Consider the following 21426-nt stretch of genomic DNA (forward strand, 5'->3'; position numbering starts at 1 on the left):
AAACAAACTTTGCGCGCAGCTTAAATAACAGTTTAGCCTCTCCTCGTTCACTTCCAAAGCGATCGCATCATTTATATTTGCATAGCTGCGCCCCAATACCGTTCAAAATGGTTTCACTTCGTAGTGGCAATGAGCCTGTGCTGGCAGAGAGCAACACGAACGCAACGTCTACACTCGAGTTTAAGAAGTCGGAAGCCGTGGGGACGAAGAGGAAGACCGAGGATGAAATTCCTGATGAAGAGGATAAGGAGAATGTATCACAGTCAGATCCTAAATCGAGGAAACTCGATGCAATTGGCGAGAAGAGCAAGTCAGATGGACGTTCCGTTGACAATGATAAAGATGCCCAAGAAGTGAGGGCAACCACCGAAGAAGCCACTAAAGTGGGCCGAGAGCACACTCCCGGACGTGACGGACCCATTAAAGAGGAACAACGCTCAGCTTCGCCAGATATCAAGTCATTTAAAGGACCGCCTGGGAAGAAGGTTCGTAAGACAGCTTATGAGAAGAATGAGGAGTACAAGCAGTTCATCCGGGAGACGCCAGGGCACACATTTTACGAGTATTATTCCCAGTTCTCCCAATTGATACCAAAAATTCCGCTACTGACCTCTTACCTCTACAGACTATACGTATGTTTCGATAAAGGACCCAACGGCTCCCCCACCTACGACAAATCAGGCTTCCAGCTCGACTACAACAAAGTAGCCGACTGGATGAAACCCACCCCCTACAACAAAAGCCGAATGGTTAACGGCATGGAGAAAGCGATCGCAAAAAGCAAGACGGAGAGCGAGCAGATGGCTGAGATATTCTTCGAGAAAGGAGAGGCTCCCACGGATAGTTGGAAGGTTTCTACGGCAAAGGATTACTGGAAGGATCGTGTGTCAAAGGACTTAACGTGCCATGGCATAAGATTACGGCCGACCATTTTAGGAAGTGGGAGAAGAAGGGGTTCAGGAAGGCGAGGAGAGGGGAGTATGAGAATCCGACAGAGGGGGAGAAGAAGAGGATGATGAGGTTGATGAGTGGTGATTCGTTGAGGAAGTAGATTTATACTGTTTAGTGACTTATGGATCCGGTTGTGTCACAAATCGATCGTAAGACATCTCGTTGGTTTATAAAATAGTACTTTGGTTGAATGACATTTCATGTTGATGATAAATCGGAGACACATTGGCTAAGCTTTTCCCAGCTGTTCGTTATCCTTGACCGTCTTCTCAACGCAAGGCCTTCGCACATACCATGAAACAGACCATTAAACCGTTTCAAACGCTCATTGCCCTCCAGACAGCCCAACTCCCAAGCACCGCAATTGCTCCCCAGTGCTCAAAGGCCTTTCCCTTCCATCCCCCCACAAACCTCCAAACCAGAATCCCATCCACAAAGCCCGCAATACATACAATGCCAGTGAAAGTAGTGATTGCTGATTCTTGGCCTTGGAGCTGAAAGATGAAGTATGTGAAGCCGTAGGTCAGATCCCGGATGCCTTTTGCGTAGACGTACGGTGAGATCTGAGGACTTGGTGGGGACGCTGAAGATGATGAGTCCGGTTTGGAATTGTTTGAGGATGTGAGAGGCAAGCCGAATGTTCTGTACTCTGTTGCTGGGGAGATGAAGGAAATAATTCCGGAGAGGGTAAATAGGGTGCCGAGGATATATGAGGGTATTGGTGAGAAAAATGTCATTGTAGACAGGGGGAGATGTAGAACTCAGAATAAGATAGTCTTGCTCTCGGAAGTAATTCGGATGACTTTGGTTCAATGGTAGAGCTCAGTCAAGACATGTAAACTATAGCAAGTTGAAAGATACAGATGAGGTTCAATCTGAGTACTGCCTGCCAGAAATGATTTCCTAGCTAAGCACAGGCCTGGGAAAGATGTGAGTTTTTTTTTTGGCTATTTGATAGAACTCAGGGATAGTTATATATGTCTGGCTAAGCTATTATCAAGGTCCTGAACGATCAATATGAAAGAGGCGAACCACGGGGTTGACATAAGTTTCGCTCTTTTCGGAATCCCGAGAACCGAGTAACAGGCTCGGCCATTATGCATTCAGCGAATTCAAGAACACCAACAAAGGCTGCCATTGAATATTTGAAGTAGTGTTCTTCTTTACGTTTCGATCATTTTAGCAAATGTTGGAGGCTACTTGGACATTGAAGGCTAACTAGAGGCTTTGTTGTCATACCGCACCCTGGGCTCGCTTAGAATAGCCGTCCAGTCCACTGTATCTCCAGCGATTGTCCCCTGTAATTTAGGCGTCTTGCCACCGCCACCCAACTAAATCTGGGGTTATTCGACGACCAACATAGACGGGCAAGAATCGGCGAGCAAAAGTCAAATACGAAAAAATATTGAGCCTATATGATTTTAGTAAAAGACGGGTTTATCAGCTAGTATATAGTTACAAGGGGCTAGAATGACAAAAACAAAATCAAAAAGAAGAAGCCAGTACAAGCTGATTGTATTTAGCAATTCCTGGTTTCGATCCAGGGACCTCAGGGTTATGAGCCCCGCGCGCTTCCTCTGCGCCAAATTGCTTGTTGTATCATGTTATACTGACTTATCAGAGCCATTTCTGTCTGCTGATATGATTGTTTCCTCTTATTTGGTTAGATATACCACAAAGGAATTTTTAGTGAACGAGGCTCGCTTAAAAAAAATTCTTTCGTGTTGGTGGGCCGATTTGTGGGTCGTCTTTGTTGACTTGGTAAGGAGGCAAATTTGCGAGGTGATACGAGGAGATACGAGGAGACGGAAATCAATTGTTGGTAAAGAGTTATTGCTTAATGCATCATATCAAAGGGTCGCTTCAGAAATCGAAGGGAAATGTCTGGACGTGGAAGGATGGGGTCCTTTGCCACGATTTACTTGCTCTACCCGTACCATTTATACGGCAAAGGGGGGGTGATCTCAAATCTTCCGGAGAACATCAATGGAAATAATTGCGGTCTGAGTTAGGTGCTGTGACTTAGATCTTTGATTTCCAATGAAAAGGAGGGTATGCCTCAGCACTTCTTTTCCACCCACAGTTATAATTATTTGAGATCTAAAGAAAAGAATTCATCTGACAAAGTAAGAGACGTTCCAACTCCTTGATCGAAGTTCCAATTTGATGTGAAGGATCTGTCGCTGTTGAAATACGACCCACATTAGGTGAATCTGAACCAGCAACACAATACGATTTCTCTGGTCATGTGCAATTTTGAAGTTCACCACTGTCCGATTGATCGCCTTATGTAACGCCCCGTGTAGCAATAGCATAAATTGGTCGATCATTGGTTTCCAGATGTGAATGGATGGCTCTGCCGGAGGCGTCAAACATGACTGGTGTCGGAGTGACTTCTTTCAGTTCTGCATCTTCAAGAGGGGGGAGTTTCTCGAAGTAACATAACCAATGAAGCAACAAGCTGGATCATTCGGGAGTAGGTTCCAGATAGCCACTGGCAAAGATACCAAGACCAAAGTCGAGTAGCTCTTGAAACACCCCTCAATCTTTACATATTTGGCCAGTGCTGGAATTCTCGAAAGCCAGCGCTGGAACTGCTCCGGATGTAGATCATCTTGGTCTTGCTCGAGAGCCACGCAGAGAAGAACATGGGGGTGCTTCAGGTCTCCATTTGAATGAGTATCCGTCAGCTCAGTCCCTTATTCCTCTTGTTGGGTTTCAAGTGAGGAATCGCCACTTGAGGATTGATCTGGTGGAGCTGTTGGTTGCATTGGGGCCTCTTGGCTTAGTCGGATCAGCTCTATGCTCTGGGGCCTTGGATCTGGGCTGGCGATGTAATACACTGGAGTCGTACACCATTCCAGATAAGTGCCTTCCCGGCCTTTCTCAGGCCGCTTTCCCTTGAGCCGACGAAACACTTCCGAATGGAGAAGACTCACGGGAAACAAAGGCTTCGATTTCCACTCTCCAAGGACTTCAACCAGTGTAGTTGTGAAGGAGTAGTTCCTGGGAGGAGGAGCTATGCCGCTGAAAACCACAAGCTCCAATTGTCTCTACGGTTCCACAACCAGAGATCTTGGCAGAACTGAGTGCAGCACAGCAATCGAAAAGAAACAGATTGTCAGATGATGAGCGCTCAAAGACCCTTCGGACTGATGACTAGTCGATTGATTCACTTGTCGGGTCTCGATCTTGATTCCACAAAGACCATCCGTTCTCGTTCATCGTTGCGTGGCCGGCATAGTAGACAATGAACAGATTGTTTTTCGCGTCGAACTCCTTAATGAGGTCTAGAGCCATTCTCATCAGCTTCCAATGAGGTTGGATGATTGGAATCTTCCATGTCTCGATGTTGAATCCATAGCCGTGCTTGAAAATATCGTAGAGGCTGCTCATTTCTTTCTCATGCCCGGGATCTTTAGCTCCGCCTCCGACTTCCCATCTGATCAAACGAACATGTACGGTTCCATATTTAGAACGGTGTCGGTTTGGAAAAGCGCCTTTGACTGCCTATACAAACCACTGGTATCAGCTGATTGTGAGAGTCATTGAAATAAATTTCGTCTTACCTCCTCTAACGTTGTGGCAAAGGTTGCAATATCTTTGACATGGAAGCCACAGCGGCTGTCATCGTGGGCTGCTTCAGAGGAAAAACGTGACGGTCTTATTACGGAAGTGTTGGTGGTCTGCCACGACGTTAGCATCACAAACAACCATTTTGCGATTATTAGGAAATTGGACGAGGCGCATTTACAAAGCTGACGTCCGCCATGGTTATGCTTTCCAATGTTGCCAAATGGTTCTCTGATTTAGGGTATGGTCAAGTAGAAAACAAAAAAGTGTCACAATGCGGCATTAACCATATGAGATAAATTCCGGCCTCAAGCAGTTGTCGTAGAAGGATATTATATACTCAAAACTGGAACAAAGAAGGTGAGGATTGGGCGTGATTTGGTAAAGCTGCTCAACAAACTGGAGATGTACAGTTCTGACGACTCCCAGAATAGGTCAAACAAAGTCTCATAAATCAAGATGATATTTATGGGACAAAGAATCATTCTATTTAGAACAGCTCGATACTTTCCCGAAGTTTCACGAGTCTTTGGCTCGCACTCAGGTTGGGTAGATGTGCCGTATGTAGAAATAAATACACTTGGTCACAGCGACTAAGAGAGACAATAAGTTACTAGTTTTGGAAATTTCTATTCACAAAGTAATGCTGAAGTAGTTTATGGAAAACCAGAGATTGGTCGGAAGGCTAGCAGAAGAAACAAAGAACGTTGGCAAGTTAAGCTCAGTCGACCATAAATATCACCCCATTAAGCAATGGCCCACGAAAGCAAAAACGTGCCAAATATCAAGTCGCCACAATCTTAGAAGAAATTTATCATATGGTACTGGCAAGCAACAAATGATGCGAGGGAAATATTTCATAAACTTGGTCAAAACAAATCCGAAGATATCTTAGACAACTTCAAACTCTAAGAACGTGAAAAATCCAAAGGACCATGACCTCTGGCCAAGTCCGAAAGTCAACTCCGACTTTCTGCTTGAACGAAAGCGAAAGCCGAAAACAGCCACAGAGCACATCCTCGGCTTCTCCCTCCTATGCTTCATGTGGGGTTGTTTTCTTCTAAACGGAACCCTGCAACGGAGGCACATCCCCCAGATATCAATCTCGGCAGACGCACCCGCAGGCTAATATGCCCCCAACCTGCAAGGGACCGGGCGATAGCAACCGAGACCAATCAACACCACAAAACTTCCCAGGCGAGCCAGGTATATATTGCACCTGACTGGCAAGTCCCCGGGAAATGGCCACGAGGTAAATTGAAGGGTCTGTCTGCCGGGCCTGGGATCCTGCGGTGCGACCTGCGGGTGGGGATGAGAGTTTGGAGTCTGAATAGAGGGATGTGTGGTGGAAAATCCAGAGTTTGGGCATATTGAGTAGGAATGTGACGAACTAAAATCGGATCGCGGGTCGGGAATGGCGAGATTAAAGGCTTGAAAGGGGTTCTAACGGGGTTGTATAATGCCTTAATCTCGTTTTCTCTTTGTTCGCAGTCAATAAAACCGCTGAGATCGCCCTGAATACATCATCACTTCCACATGTGTACTTCCCGGATGTTCTAGCTCTTTGACATTTTTCAAAATGATTCTCCCTACCAAGATCATCCTTGCTCTCCTCCCATTCTTTCTGGAAGTCAACTCTCAGGCTTCCGGAAACGGACAGACAACTCGCTGTCAGTATTCCTCATCTGCTCTCGAACGACTGCCAACTGCAAGTAGCGCGAATAACTGCTGACGCGCCAGTTGTTCAGACTGGGATTGCTGCAAGGCCTCTTGCTCATGGTCTAAGAAATTGACTCTAGCATCTGGCTCCAGTCCAGTGACGTCGTGCGACAAAAATGATAATCCACTCTCGAGCTCAGAGGTAAAATCAGGATGCGAGTCTGGTGGTTCGGCCTTTATGTGCTCGAACCAGTCGCCTTGGTGTGTACTACAAGCTCATTTCCTCTTTGCCGTTGTCTTGGAAGTCGGGACGTTCCTGAGACATGCGTTTTTTTTGAAAAATTTCTGAAGAGTAACTACTAACACACTATTGCGTACAGGGCTGTATCTGAGACTTTGGCGTACGGTTTCGCAGCGACGTCCATCTCGGGTGGCAGCGAGGCAAGCTGGTGCTGTGCGTGCTACGAGTTGACATTCACGAGTGGACCTGTCGCAGGAAAGAAAATGATAGTGCAATCAACAAACACTGGGGGTGATCTAGGGGCAAACCACTTTGACATTGCTGTAAGCAATCTCTCGGCTTCAAAGAGAAGTTAGATCGCTGACAATGGGATACAGATGCCAGGTGGAGGATTTGGCATCTTCAACGGCTGCACCTCAGAGTGGGGAACGCCATCTACTGGATGGGGTGCACAATACGGTGGTATTTCATCTCGGTCTCAGTGTGATGCCTTCCCAGACAGGCTCAAGGCTGCATGCTATTGGAGATTTGATTGGTTTGCAAATGCCGACAACCCAAGCGTTTCCTTCAAGCAAATTGCTTGTCCGGCCGCTTTGACGGCGAAATCTGGCTGCGTGAGAGCGAATGATGTGATCGATGAGACTCCTACTGGTCCTGTCAATGTATCGACATGGACGAGCGGGTCAGGCAGCGTACCCACGACATCCAAGACCACGACGACTTCGACAGCTGCTGCTGCAACAACGACTGCTGCCTCTGGAGGAGGGACTGTCCCCATGTGGGGACAGTGTGGTGGAATTGGATATAAAGGACCAACGCAGTGTGTGGCAGGAGCTACTTGCAAGTACAGCAGCGATTATTACTCACAGTGCTTGTAAACACAAATTCTGTTGAGCTATGACTGGGACTCGCTTGCACGAAACTGGCAGGGGAATTTAGTGGAGATTGTGGATGACACTGCCCCTCTTTTGCACAACACCATTATTTGAAAAAAAGAAAAAGAAACTGCGATACCCTATCATTGGAATACCATTATAGGACAAGACAAAATGCGTGTAAATATATAGAAGAAAATTGCAAAAATGTATTTGTCCGAGTATTACTCGGGGACATGAACTCTAGAGAAGCTCTCTGACGGGGAGTCGAACCCCGATCTCCCGCGACTTGTCGACTTGTCGACTTGACAAGCGGAAATCATGACCGTTAGACCATCAAAGACTCGCTGCTATTGCGTTTTTGATTGGTTTCTAATTGGAAAGTGTCGTCTATATTTGATTCGAAGGCTGTACACATTGACCCAAGCTACTTCGCGGAGTAGAAACAAAGTATTTTTATGCCAGGAGAAATCAAATTTCCCAGTCACACAAGGAGTGCCAATGACAACATGAAATTAGGCTAATACAAAGCTGACATGGAATTCCTGTGCTATAGAAGTATCGCGCAGTTTATGCCCGACTTTGGAAAGCTATTGAAAATGACCACAAAATCGTGCACAGCTGCACTAGCAGTGGGAGCAACCTCAGATGCTGCCTCGGTTGTCCAAAGCCGTTCAGCTTCGCGATACGTGATATGCTGTACTGTATTTGTCGCTGCTTCCCGTGGTGCCGTGTCATAGTGAGATGTCACGGACGACCAGTGCAAGCGATCCTGTCAAGCACAACTTCAGCTCCGTTGATTCCAAGCTCAAAACCTCGGCAATATTGTTCTCATGATCGTGCTGCATTTTCGAGTAATACGCACCCCTGATTTCAAGTTCTGGTAAGTGCCTTGCCTGTTAGATACCAAGGCCTCGAGGAGGTATGGAGTAGAGACTTTGTACTCGTCTCAGATTCGTCAAATGGTGCGATACTTCCGGCTCCGAAGTGTTCTGATCCGTCGCAGTTGAATACCCTGGTACGCAGCTGAACTCAGATAGCAATTTCACTTTGCATCTCCGTCTGCATGTCTGAAGCTCTCGGGAATTGACGAATTTGATCCGCAGCACATGGGCAGCTGACTGTGAACAGTGAAAGAGCCGACCCACAATTGTTCATCCACCCCTGCCTCTTCCTCGTCCTCGTCTTCTCTCTACACTTTCAGTCATGTCACTCTTGAAATGCCGAATTACCGTCCTGTCCAACTCACGCTGCGCCTCAAGGGCCGAGATTTTCTGTTGGAGCTCTGCGATTTTCGTCTCCTTGGCTTTCAAGGCCACACGAGTGATGTCTCGTCCCTTGGCAATGCCGGATATCTTCATTGCATGTTTACTGAGTAGCTGCTTTAAACTAGTCGTAGTCTCGTCGTCGATGTGCTGGTCCTTCAGTAGCTCTAGTACTTCGTCTGTGATATCGTAGCCATTCTGCGACGGCTGGCTGTGAACGTCACTCGCAACTGTAGACTCTCTGTACCGAGCTGGAGTAGGTGTTCCAGATGGGCTTCGCAATCCAAAAGCCTGACGTCCATCCCACGTTCCTTTAGAAATTGTAGCTGGTGTCGTGAACACATCTTCGTCCCTACGGCCGCTATCGAATCCCGTCAAAGTTCTTCCGCCAGTCGAAGGCGTCGGCAGCACACTTTCGTCGAACTTCCTCTTGCTATTTGGTGTAGAAAACTGGGTTGTCTTGGTGGCTTTCCGTGGCGTCTCTGGAGACGGTGATCCTGATTCCGCACGGGTGATAGACTGTTCAAGCTTCCTCTCTTCTTCCGGCGACAGAGACCAGTCACCAAACTCGTCATTGTCATCCTCAGTCGATTTATCTCCAGCACCGGGACGTGGCCCGGTGGTCTTGCTTGCCCCAGCCGCACCTGGCTCCGACCTCGAATTCGCTATCACAGCAGTCATTTCCCTTCCAACCGCATCATCTTTCCAGAGAAAGAACCCGCATCCACTTTCTTTCGGTTGTTGACAAGTATAGAACCATCGTCCTGTGTTTGGCCCCTCCTTTTTGACTTGAAAGTTCGCTGCAGGGAGTCGTGGATTACAGTTACCTATGCGAGTGAGTTAGCTGTGTATGCTGGGATCTAGATGTACAACTTACAATGCCAAATTCCATCTGCGAAATATCCTTTTAATGGCACAGTCTTGGTTGAGCTTCCCTTCATCCATTGCTTCTTGGGTGTGTTCAATATTGACATCTTCGCGGACGTAGGACGAAGCTATTCGGTGAGTCCTTCTGCTAGGAATAAAGTGAGGGATACCGAGGACCTTTTCCCTTGACCTGGCGCATTCTAGGAACTTTGCTGCAATTGTTCATGATGTTGTCCTTGTTCACTGGAGCCTAGGGTAGCTTGATCTCTCCAGCCCAACCTCCCACTATCTTATCCACTAGTGCCAACCTTAACTGAGCTTAGTCATCACTATTTACTTTCCGCTTCATCGAGCAGTTCGTTTTCTAAACACACATCATAAAACAATTTTGCTTGAAGAAGGTACTTTTTGTCAGGTGTGAGCGCATAGTTCCATTTAGGTGGTCAAACATTGCTTATTTGTTTCGGAACGTCGATGCTGACTTGAATTTATCCTGACCAAAAATTCTGAATCCGATTTCCATACTCCCTCACACACGACTCGATTCTGCCACTACCTCCGTATTACGCTGATCAAACAAAAAGAAAGTGCCTCAAATAACCACAACCGTTCACAACTTGGTGTTCTGGGACCCTTGTCTATAACCTTATGAATGACTTTCGCTGCCCGAATATGGGCCCCTTCAACCCAGCTTTGGCCTGCCAGTCCCAATTATGTCGTTCTAGGAGCGAGAATGAGAGATTGAGTTGATGGCAAGTCTCATCAAATTTGGGAACAGTGGAGTTAAGCCAGAGTGTTGAGAAAGGTGAGGTGTGCGGAGAGCAAGAGATACAGGAGAAGTATGCGTTCGAGGTGGGGATCTGATGCCTTCCGACTTGGACTCTTTGAGATTGTTGACGAAGAGTTGTCGAAATAAAGAGGTCGCAGCGTGACAAATGTCAGAGTTCGAGCAGTCGGATTGAGAGATGTGATGTTAAATTTTTGCCTTGCCGCCGTGGGATCGAGACCTAGAACATCGCCATTTTCGAGCGTTGACTTTGTCCTGAGGAAACAGTTTTCAAACTTCGGGAGCCTCATCCCAGATAAATCGCATCCGCAGAGATTTAAACTTGATAGAAGCCGCCTACAGAGACCCTGACGTCTTCTGTTGTGCAATCTTCTGTCTGTGTAGCATCTGTGCCATTCCTGCAACTCCAACCATGAATACGAGAATGAGGATGACGAGGAGGATGATGACTTTGTACTCCATTGCAAGAAGTATGAAGAGGGTTGTTGTTTAATGCTGGATAGGTCCTTAAAGAGGTCGAGATAGTGTGGAAGTGACCGACCAGAGAGACGAGAGGGTGCAGTAATAGGAGAAGATGCAAATCAATTAGAGGGAAAGAGGATATATATATGCGAGATGAAACAACTCAACAAACCCACCAGAATAGTAATTACCCTGAGACAGGCCTCTCGTACAGCCCTCTCCCATCTTCGTTTGGAGATAAATGAACCGTCCCTTCATCATTTGATCCATCCATCTGTCCAGTAACGCGACATCGTACCCGACACCCCAAAGCCCTTCTCAAAATCCGTCTATCGGAAAGCGTTTACAGCAATCAACAATTGGGCGTTCGTCCATCTGAACCGAGTATAAACGAGGCTCGTTTAACAGGCACCGCGAGTTGTTGTTTATTTTTCATTGCTACCAGATTTGGGTGGATGGCGTCGCTTAACGAGCGAGCCAATCGCTGGCACTGGAGAGCGAGTAGGTGTGTGGTGGCAGGGGATGGGATGCGCAGCCTAGAACATGAATGGAGGGGAAAATCAATATGCTCTGTAAGTCGCAAAAATATTTGATCAACAGGAATGGGTGTTATATAGATAGCTAGAAGATATAGTATTATTCTCCACATTGTTTCTGAGATCCGTCTTCCTTAGACAAAACTTAGTAAGTACAACAATAAACAAAACGGAACATACAACATCCCGATCGCATGCATGTCCGATCTGAATTATAACCCACTCAAAATCGACAGGCGTGTGCCTTTCGTAGCAAAAAGACAAGAAAAGTAAGCCAACAATACACGCCCGTGTTTTCTTATCAGAACCTGAAATATCGCGAACGTGTGGCACAGCAAAGCACAGCGCAACAACCAACACCTTCCTTCTCAATCAAACTGGACTAGACCCATGAACACCCGGTCAGGCTAAGCTTTTCCAAGATTCGACCGCAGCGCAGCGTAGCATTACCCTCAGCTTCAGATTCGTAGATCTCGTCTTGCCTTCCGTTACAATTCATAAACAGGACATATATCTCTTGTCTCTTATTGTACTCTAACTCCCTTGACTTTCAAATTTTCAAAAACACTCATCTGAAAACCCAATACACAATGCCATCCTCCTCCCCCAGCCCCCACGCTACACCCCTCACCTTAACACCCCAAACCCTGTCCCTTATCCTCTCAATCCTCTCCATCCTCCCCATCATTCCCTTCATCACAATAACAATACTCTACTTCACTGGCTGTTTCATTACCGAGACATCCATAATCACCACCTCCTCCATTTGCCACACCACGGCCTCATCAGCTACAGTCGACAAAAATAGCAAAAGAAAAGACAGAGATGGCGAGGGGAACGTGCTAGATGGAGAAATGAGAGAAATGGAGGAGGGCGAGGAGAAAGCCCTGTCAGAATTAAAGAAGGAGAGGAACGAGGAGGACGTGGAGGAAGTGATCGAAACGCATTGGCGAACGACGAAAGTGAGGGTTTGGGGGTGGGAGGTTGTCTTGTGGAGTGTTGGGAGGAGGAGGCCTAGAGTTGATTGGGGGACGGCGAGGGAGGGTAATGTTCAAAAAGATGAGGTCGTGGGGGAAAGCTGTAGAGGAGTTGAGGGGTGAAAATTCCGGGAAATGGGAAGCACGGCGAGGTAGTTAAGGGAAATGCACCCAAGTTTTAAAGATGAACCACAGAGTTGCACTTTTTATGTTCAACAACAAAGAAAAAATGCATTAACCCCACCACGCTCCCACCAAGCGCAGCTATACTATGCTACAGGGCTGAAACCCCACCAGTTCTCCAGCCCAACAATACATACGTACATCAATCGACCCATCGACCGACCGTCCAAACCAAATCCCGCGAAATAATCTAGTACACACGCTTGAAGGGAGGGACAGCCTTGCACTCGGCCTCGTCCAGGGTGTGAGCGACGACACCTCTGTAGGTGAGATCTGTCTTTCCGTGTGGCTTCTTTTGGAAACTCAGCGTGTGCTTCATCCAGTTCTTGTCGTCGCGATCGGGGTAGTCCTCTCTGGCGTGTGCACCACGGGATTCCTTTCTTGCGGCTGCTGATTCGGCGGTTTGGACGCTGTGATGATTAGTGGTTTACTGTTTCACAGGGATTGGAGTACTTACGCGCAGGTCAACAGGTTTCTTAATTCCAGAGTCTCGACCAAGTCCGAGTTCCAGATCATGCTTCGGTCCTTGGTTCCAACATCCTTGTACAATTGGTCGACCTCGTTGATCTTCTTGACACCCTCGTCTAATGACTCTTGGGTTCGGAAAACGCTGACATCTGTTTGCATGACCTTTTGCATCTTGAGGCGGATCTCGTGTGTGCTGAGTGGTCCATCGGCAGTTCTGATCTTGTCGAGCATGGCGATTGAGTCGGCTCCAGCGTCGGCACTGATCTCCTTGTGTGGCATGCCTGGCTCGAAGTTGTCACGGACAGTGTGGGATACAGCACGGCCGAAGACGATCAAATCGAGGAGAGAGTTGGCTCCAAGACGATTGGCTCCGTGGACGGAAACGCAAGCAGCTTCACCGCATGCAAAGAGACCTGGAACAACCTTGTCCTTGCCCTCAGAATCGATAGTAAGAACCTCACCAGTGTATTTTGTTGGAATACCACCCATATTGTAGTGGACTGTTGGAAGAACTGGAATGGGTTGCTTGCGAACATCGACACCAGAGAAAATAGATGCAGTCTCAGAGATACCTGGAAGACGTTCGTGGAGGACCTCGGCGGGCAAATGGCTGAGTTGGAGGTAGATGTGATCCTTATCTGGGCCAACACCACGACCCTCTCTGATCTCCATGGTCATTGATCGTGAAACAACATCACGACTGGCCAGATCCTTGGCAGTTGGGGCATATCTCTCCATAAATCTCTCACCCTCAGAGTTGAGGAGATATCCTCCCTCACCACGAGCACCCTCGGTGATCAAGCAGCCAGCACCATAGATACCAGTTGGGTGGAATTGCACGAATTCGAGATCCTGGTTAGGAAGACCAGCACGAGCAACCATAGCCATTCCGTCACCTGTGCAAGTATGCGCAGATGTACAACTGAAGTATGCACGTCCGTAACCACCAGTAGCCAAAACAGTGTTGTGTGCCCTGAATCTGTGCAGGGTACCGTCCTCCTGGTTGTAGGCAAGAACACCCTTGCACTCGCCATCCTCCATGATCAAATCGAGAGCGAAGTATTCGATAAAGTAGTTGGTGTTGTGTCGTAGGGATTGGCCGTAAAGAGTATGTAGGAGGGCGTGTCCGGTTCTGTCTGCTGCAGCACAGCATCTGTAGGCCTGTCCACCCTTGCCATAATCCTGCGATTGTCCTCCAAAAGCTCGTTGGTAACTATAAATGTCAGCATATGTATGGCATCCCTCCCAGTGCAAACATACATCTTTCCGTCGTCTGTTCTTGAGAAAGGGCAACCATAGTTCTCCAATTCGATAACAGATTGTGGTGCCTCTCTGGTCATGTAATGGATAGCATCTTGATCTCCAAGCCAATCCGATCCCTTTACTGTGTCGTACATGTGCCATCTCCAGTCGTCCTTGTGCATGTTACCCAGCGCAGCGTTAATTCCTCCTTGTGCGGCCACCGTATGACTCCGGGTTGGGAAAAGCTTTGATATACACGCAGTGTTGAAACCAGCCTCGGCAAGACCAAAAGCTGCTCGCAGACCAGCTCCACCAGCACCAACAACGATCGCATCGTACTCATGGTCCTATTTTTCATCAGACATGTGCTAGTTGACAGCTTGCAGATGTACGTACAATCACTGGGTATTTGTTGGTAAGTAATGGGGAAGCTTCCTTTGCACGGAGTGGCGCGTGTGTAATGATTCGAGCTGCAATTCAATTAGACGGGTCGGTCCTCAACAGCGTCTGTCCATATCCTACCAGCTGGTCTCGTCGCAGAAAAAGCTCTTGTCTGATTCCTCAATGCCTTCGAAAGCTAGAAGTCTGGATTAGCAACAATTGCTTGATCGTTTCGGATCTCTTGGATGGCCCTACCGAAGGGGAGGAGGGGAATCTCCGCATGGCTATTGAAGACATGTTGAAGGTAATGAACCCAGACAGAAGAAAGAGAGGAGAGAAGAGACAAGGCTCTGGTAGTGGCGGTCTCCAAAGGTGGTTTGAGGCAATGCGGAACTTTGTTTGTCGTGATGTCGACGACTCCACGATGAAATGCGTTAGGAATTGAGCCAATCATGCTCTCCGGAGGTCTTGCTGACCAGCTGCTTCTTGCTCTCTGGACCGAGCACATGCCGATGGCCACGTGACCATTCCGGTATCAACCGAGGCGAAAGGGAAGAGCGTTGACCCGTCGTTGATCCACCACTAGGGATGGGTTAATTAATTAATGGCGATATTTTCGTTAATAATAGGATTTAATGGAAATGCCCTGTTATTAATTAATTCATTAACACGTGATCGCTAACCAATCAGAAGCTGTAAGCACAGTATTTGTTAGCACCTTTTCCAGGTAAATTCAGTGCCTTTTCTACGATTAATATCTTTTATATAAAGCTTTAGAATAGACTCAAAATCAAGGAGGTTGATATAATAGCGTTTATATATATAAATTCTAGAGCTTTACAGAAGGCGAAAGGTCTGAACGATTAGTAGGTATGGAGACGAATTCAAGGCTACGTTGAACAATAAGGTATTCTTAAATATCGACGATATAAGACTTATAGAGCAAGATATAATCGACGATAATTAATTAACAAATTGAAAGCCTTTTCCTACTTAAAATCTTACTTTTTTATAGTTCCGTATTATATCAAGGTATATAGAGAGTCATGTGAGTTATTAATGGAAATTGCTGTTATTAATTAATGAAACAGAGGCCATTAATAACGGAATTAATCGTTAACATTCCCCCTTCCCTATCCACCACCTACTTCGCGACGCTGAACTCAACACCGACGACTGTTGGATTCCACCTCATAATCAACCTACCGTCCTTCCCAGTATTATCATGCAGATTTGTTGTATATCACACAGTCATTTATTGACTTTTCAATGCCTCATTGGCAAGCAAGGAGATCAATGTTCAAGCACTCACTGTTCAGGGGCTGGCAAGTCTCTAGCGATGCTCCTTCAACCTTCGCCTCATATAAACCTTGGTTATTATGTCTCTGTTTGATCCTTCACTCCATATCACAATTCGGGTATCCTCTGTATCCCTTCATTTTGGCTTCTTTCTCTATTGGCTACGGCAGATCTTTTGTTGGCGTGATACTATGTTCATGCTCCGTCCATTATAGCGATCCTTCGGCGGGAGTGGCTCCTATCCATATTCCCGCTTGATTGTATGACTGCAGAGGTAGGTGTCCATCAACTATCATCAGATCATCGGGGAATATACGTCTGAAGTCTCAGTGTATCACATGAGGCTTTCCCTCGCGTCTAGTGAGCTGCACTCAGGGACAACGTGCCTTTTTGAGGCTGTTCCGATGCAAATCCTCTGCATTTCTGCACCACTTACGGCCATCTTCATGCTATAGGAAGCACCCGAGTGGTTCAAGTCGTCCTTCCGGCTGAGCTGTGTCAGTTGAGCACAAATACTACTCTATCTCGTGCCTGGTGCCTGCAATGACCCGACGTGACCAGGATGCTCCGGCAAAACGATTGCGCGAGGATGCGCCCCTGCCGCAGAGCCTGAATTGATTTTATATTAATTTCTCCCAAACATTGGCACCCAAGCATAACGGTCACCGGCAGGGTAAACCGATAGTTGTCCATCGTCAATCATCTGGATCTTTCAAGACCAAACGGGTAATTTCTCTTCATCCACTTGTTTGATTAACCCCAGTTTCTGACCCTGAACGGCACTTTGTGCTGTTCCCCGCATTGGAGGCTTATGGTTATCCCTACAGTTGTACTGTTTACTTCCTCCAGTGAGATGCCTAGACATGTCACCCTTTAGTACCTTGTAGACTAGGGCTGGTTTTTATAAAGACGAGATGGTTTCCGCCCTCGGCGATTTTCCTTCTGTGGTTTTCTGTTCAATCATCCTTTGTTCTTTGAGTGTAGTCCACTGTTATGATGAAGATGACAAGATTTTTGGGTGGTTTTCTGGGCGCTGCCCTTTTTGGTAAGACTCTCGGTGGCGAGAGACGCTCCGTGTCTAATTCGGTATAGGTTTCAATGCTGTGCTGGCTCAAGATCTGGTATCGTCTCATGGTGTCTACACAGAGCCAAACACTGGCATCACTTTCTACACCAGTGTCCAAGCCAATGGCGAAGTCGTCGGTGGAGGATGGGGATCCTTGGTCTCTGCTGGAGGCTTCATCTTTGGCATGGCACTTCCAGAGAATGCTTTGACGGTAGATGCGAACGAATACCTCGGCATGATTGTATGCTCACCCTCATGGACCGTATTTCGTTGCTAATGATCGCAGGTTGGATCAACTCCCAATGGTCCAGTTTCAGGATGGTCTTCCGTCCTTCATGGGACGAATGGTTATGGAGCTGCTCCCATGCCCAATCATCTCATGATTGTAGCCTGGCCGACTGGAGATGGTGATACAATTGCCACGTCTTTCCGTTACTCTCCGTGAGTGTTTTCCAGTTTGTTCATTTTACTTACAGCCATCTAATAATCACCTAGTTCCTATCAACTTCCAGTGATGTACAAGGGAAGCGCAAAACTCACGCAGATCTATTCCAAAGTGAATGCCACCAACTGGACTCTCGTATATCGATGCCAAAACTGTTTCGTTTACGACGACCCGTCTCAAACCCCTGCCAACACGTCTACCAGCTCTGGACTGTTTTCACAAGGATGGGCGCAAGCCATGAAGCCTCCGACGAACCCCAAGGATCCCGCATCGGATTTTGCTCAACATGACAACGGAATGGGAATGTATGTCATTGATGTCAAGTCTGCTACTCAAGCATCATACTCGAAGTGGGCCACACAAACGAAAACTGCCACAGCAACAGCTTCAAGCTCAAGCGCGACAACTACTTCTCCGGCCACTTCGATCTCGTCCATCCCTGTGCCTACTTCTGCCACGTATGACTATGTCATTATCGGAGGTGGAGCCGGTGGTATCCCAATGGCTGACAAGCTTTCCGCTGCGGGAAAGTCGGTACTTCTCATTGAAAAGGGAGTTGCATCGTCTGGTAGATGGGGTGGAAGTAAGTTGTTCCATTTGCACTCGCTTACATTTCTAACACTTTTCAAGCTCTCCGACCTGAGGGTCCAACAAACAAGGGAGGCTGGTTGGATGGAACCAATCTTACATGGTTTGATGTCCCAGGAGAGTGCAACAGAATCTGGAATGGTGGATCTCCCGGTGTGGCTTGCACAGATACCGACCAAATGGCAGGATGCATTCTCGGAGGCGGTACTGCAGTCAATGCAGGTCTTTGGTGGAAGCCTAATCCTGCTGATTGGGATGTCAACTTCCCGACTGGATGGCAGTCGCAAGATATTGCAGCAGCAACCCAGCGAGTCTTCGCTCGAATCCCAGGATCAGATCATCCTAGTGTCGATGGCAAGCTCTACCTCCAACAAGGCTTTAACGTCATCACTAGCGGTTTACAGAAATCTGGGTGGGCAAGCGTCACCGCGAATAACGACCCCGGGAAAAAGAATAGGACATATGCTCACCCTCCTTACCAGATCATTCGTGGTGAAAGAGGTGGACCAATGGCCACTTATCTCGTTACTGCAGCAGCTCGACCAAACTTCAAGCTTTGGCTGAATACCAGCGTCGAGAGAATCGTTCGCGAAGGAGGCCATGCAACAGGGCTGAATGTTGTCGCAGCAAACAACGGTGGCTACACCGGTACAGTCAAACTCACACCAATCACCGGTCGTGTTATTGTATCATCAGGTGCCTTTGGATCACCAAAACTTCTGTTCAGAAGTGGAATTGGACCAACCGATCAACTGCAGGTTGTCAAAGCAAGTACTGATGGCCCGACCATGATCAACGAAACTTCTTGGATCAATCTTCCTATCGGATACAACTTGGACGATCACTTCAATACCGATACTGTGATATCTCACCCTAATGTCACATACTACGATTGGCCAGCTGCATGGAACACTCCGATCGAGGAAGACAAAATTGCATATCTGACCAAGCGATCCGGGCCACTTGCTCAGTCCGCGCCTAATCTCGGCCCAGCAATGTGGGAAGAGATCAAGGGTCCTGATGGCATCAACAGACACATGCAATGGACAAGTCGTGTTGAAGGCTCGCGAGGCGTCCCCAACGGCGATACCATGACTTTATCTCTTTATCTTGGACGTGGCAAGGTTGCTAGAGGTCGCACCACCATCGGCAGAAATCTGAACATGGTCGTATCCGAGATCCCATACCAGAATGATGCCGATATCGCCACTGTCGCTATTGCAATTGACAACATGGTGAAGAATCTCAAGGGCGTCCAAAACCTCACCTGGATCTACCCACCACTTAACCAGACTGGCGCAGATTACTTGAAGACTGTATGTTCTCACTATCACATACCATATCAGATTTACTAACAAGTTCAGATCCCACTCAACCTTGGTAATGTCGGCGCCCGCCGCGCAAACCACTGGATGGGAACCTGCAAGATGGGCACAGACAGTGGATTGAAAGGCGGAAGTGCGGTAGTTGACACCAACACGAAGGTTTACGGAACGGACAACATCTTCGTCGTTGACGCAAGTATCTTCCCCGGTATGGTGACCACCAACCCATCTGCTCTCATCGTCACGGCAAGCGAGCACGCGAGTACTAAGATCCTTGCACTTCCGGTGCCCAAGGCGCAGTCCAAGTGGGCGCAGTGCGGTGGTGTTAATTGGGAAGGTAGTCAGGTCTGCGAGATGGGGACGAAGTGCACGTACAGCAATGCGTATTATTCTCAGGTATGTTGATTCTCTATTCTTCTACAACCTTGTCAGAACGCATAGTGAATACAGACTAACACAAAAAACAGTGCCTCTAAGTATCCTGGCCCTTCTTTACAACTCAGTATATATCTTCTTTAATTACATATGGGACGGCTGGAAACGAACGAGATGGCATGAAATGAACTGGGTCTGGAACGCGTGCTGTGATGATGGTTCAATGATATTCTTTGTACATATTTCCAATTCCAACATACTTCATCATCTACAAGAAAGTCACATATTCCCGATCTCCTCTCTATTCATTCCCCACTGCCTTCCACATTACTGCTTGCCTATTCTTCACGCTCATCCACGACCAGATCACCCTTTCCTTCGTATATGCGGAATTCCTCCCTACTGTACGACTCCACTTTCTTTCCTCCATCTCAAATTCCCATCCAGCATACAGCCAGATCTCGTTCTCGTTCCTGACCACAGATTATCCAAAATCCAAACTAAAAATTGAAATACCACCCCAGCAACCAACAAACAACATCCACCCTAGCTCATCCCACTTAGTCATTCCAATCCCAGCTCACCATGCACCCCGCTCTTTCGTGCATGTGGCTAAAATATAGACAACAGTCCCGACGTTGGTACTCCAGCCCCAGATATGAGGCTGAATCACTTCATCTGGTGCTTATTGCTTGTTTATTTTGCTCAGGCTCTTGGCTGACCCAGTTCGTCTCTTCGGTAGTTACGTTTCACCGTTTTTGCTTGATCTTCTCGATTTTCAACTTTTGACAATATGGAGAGGGCCGGCATTATGGATTAATATTGTAGGCGGGATCCATTTTTGTGGGCGAGGTTGGCATGCTATCTCGTATAGTACAGCGATTAAGACAGTGAGTTGGGTATTGCTTGTTCATTTTGCAGAGGCTAATTGTTGGTTTTCAGATCTTCAGTAGTTATGTTTCGCCATTGTTGCTTGACACTTGGCGTCGCTCAAGCATTGAATATGGAGAAATGCCAGTATTTGGCAATGTGGCTTTATATCGTTGGCGAGAGCCATCTTTGTGAACGAGGTTGACATACTGTCTCGTTTAGAGCAGCGAGTAAGAATGTGAACTGGGTATTCTTGTAATGCAGGTACTAAGGATATCTTTACGAATGTAACAGACCTATATTCTATCCAGACTCACCCATATCCTCCACATTCTCTAGGCTCATCTCATCCCAGAACTCTCATCCCCTCTCCACGCCTGGCACCGAATGCATGCATGCAGATTAGACTGCATACTCGACGCACCCCAGATTTCGGCTGCAGTGGAGATTTCTAAACCCCCCTTCCTGCATCGCTTCCCCACAGCCGCCACTTCAGAATATCCGCGGCAGGTCTGTCTGGATGCAAAGCCCACCATACAGACGCACAGTCGATCCCACATAGCTAATTGCCGCCTCATTTCCCTGATCGAGGAAATGATTCACCCCTCTAGCAGTACAGCCCCACACGCCACAATATGATAGTATCATCGCTCTGGAAATTCTCGCAGCCCCTTTCCGGGGCCTCGCTTATGGCAGATCTGCGAGGCTAAATATGTAAACAACCCACCCAAGCCTAGCCGAGCCGAGTGGAGGAGGGACTTCCTTTACCGTACATATCCTAACCATCAACGGAGATCATAGTTTGAAGTGTTATCGCTAGAATTTTCGCCATTCGCATTCGCATCAAATCTTGCGGAGTTATGCAGTTAGCAAAGCCTCTCACGATTGGCTCGTATTGAAAGGCAGACTGAAGATTTGAACGTGATTGCTCAGTAGCGACAAAAAGCAAAAATGACGACTCTTTGTACTGGCATGTAGCAGCCTGACCCCG

General features: G+C 47.4%; 8 protein-coding genes and 2 non-coding genes across 11 annotated transcripts; 4 read left to right on the plus strand and 6 right to left on the minus strand.

Annotated features, from left to right (window-relative positions):
• Positions 1-107: 107 nt before the first annotated feature.
• ONS95_005309 (uncharacterized protein) lies at positions 108-1016 on the plus strand (the record flags this gene model as incomplete). Its single annotated transcript, XM_058498710.1, has 2 exons — positions 108-562; positions 626-1016. 2 exons carry the CDS (start codon positions 108-110, stop codon positions 1014-1016), a joined length of 846 nt encoding a protein of 281 aa, XP_058350975.1.
• A 252-nt stretch (positions 1017-1268) lies between these two features.
• Positions 1269-1688, minus strand: ONS95_005310 (uncharacterized protein; the record flags this gene model as incomplete). The annotated part of the gene is made up of 1 exon (XM_058498711.1): positions 1269-1688. One exon carries the CDS (start codon positions 1686-1688, stop codon positions 1269-1271), a length of 420 nt encoding a protein of 139 aa, XP_058350976.1.
• A 783-nt stretch (positions 1689-2471) lies between these two features.
• On the minus strand, positions 2472-2543 carry ONS95_005311. The gene has a single exon. It is a non-coding gene; the product is annotated as a tRNA-Met (tRNA).
• Positions 2544-2650: 107 nt separating this feature from the next.
• On the minus strand, positions 2651-4723 carry ONS95_005312 (uncharacterized protein; the record flags this gene model as incomplete). The annotated part of the gene is made up of 3 exons (XM_058498712.1): positions 2651-4461; positions 4521-4637; positions 4706-4723. 3 exons carry the CDS (start codon positions 4721-4723, stop codon positions 4111-4113), a joined length of 486 nt encoding a protein of 161 aa, XP_058350977.1. The 3' UTR covers positions 2651-4110.
• Positions 4724-6687: 1964 nt separating this feature from the next.
• ONS95_005313 (uncharacterized protein) lies at positions 6688-7302 on the plus strand (the record flags this gene model as incomplete). Its single annotated transcript, XM_058498713.1, has 2 exons — positions 6688-6747; positions 6802-7302. The coding sequence occupies 2 exons, from the start codon at positions 6688-6690 to the stop codon at positions 7300-7302; spliced, it is 561 nt and encodes a 186-aa protein (XP_058350978.1).
• Positions 7303-7551: 249 nt separating this feature from the next.
• ONS95_005314 lies at positions 7552-7642 on the minus strand. The gene has a single exon. It is a non-coding gene; the product is annotated as a tRNA-Asp (tRNA).
• An 811-nt stretch (positions 7643-8453) lies between these two features.
• Positions 8454-9538, minus strand: ONS95_005315 (uncharacterized protein; the record flags this gene model as incomplete). Its single annotated transcript, XM_058498714.1, has 2 exons — positions 8454-9391; positions 9442-9538. 2 exons carry the CDS (start codon positions 9536-9538, stop codon positions 8454-8456), a joined length of 1035 nt encoding a protein of 344 aa, XP_058350979.1.
• Positions 9539-11490: 1952 nt separating this feature from the next.
• Positions 11491-12389, plus strand: ONS95_005316 (uncharacterized protein). The gene has a single exon (XM_058498715.1). It carries the CDS (start codon positions 11807-11809, stop codon positions 12314-12316), a length of 510 nt encoding a protein of 169 aa, XP_058350980.1. The 5' UTR covers positions 11491-11806; the 3' UTR covers positions 12317-12389.
• Positions 11719-15027, minus strand: SDH1_1 (succinate dehydrogenase flavoprotein subunit). 2 transcript variants are annotated; one of them, XM_058498717.1, is made up of 6 exons: positions 14723-15027; positions 14609-14663; positions 14483-14556; positions 14105-14433; positions 12834-14057; positions 11719-12786 (listed from the first exon to the last, which is right to left on the minus strand). In XM_058498717.1, the coding sequence occupies exons 1-6, from the start codon at positions 14762-14764 to the stop codon at positions 12567-12569; spliced, it is 1944 nt and encodes a 647-aa protein (XP_058350982.1). In that variant the 5' UTR covers positions 14765-15027; the 3' UTR covers positions 11719-12566. The 2 variants fall into 2 exon arrangements, with proteins under 2 accessions (XP_058350982.1, XP_058350981.1); XM_058498716.1 differs by having other exon boundaries at positions 12390-14057.
• Positions 15028-16318: 1291 nt separating this feature from the next.
• ONS95_005318 (uncharacterized protein) lies at positions 16319-19848 on the plus strand. The gene is made up of 7 exons (XM_058498718.1): positions 16319-16811; positions 16859-17073; positions 17119-17273; positions 17328-17860; positions 17908-19181; positions 19230-19586; positions 19658-19848. Exons 1-7 carry the CDS (start codon positions 16760-16762, stop codon positions 19664-19666), a joined length of 2595 nt encoding a protein of 864 aa, XP_058350983.1. The 5' UTR covers positions 16319-16759; the 3' UTR covers positions 19667-19848.
• The last annotated feature ends 1578 nt before the right edge of the window (positions 19849-21426 follow it).

This window comes from Cadophora gregata (assembly GCF_030347475.1).
Source record: "Cadophora gregata isolate MNR1 chromosome Unknown scaffold_16, whole genome shotgun sequence".
NCBI lineage: Eukaryota > Fungi > Ascomycota > Leotiomycetes > Helotiales > Ploettnerulaceae > Cadophora > Cadophora gregata.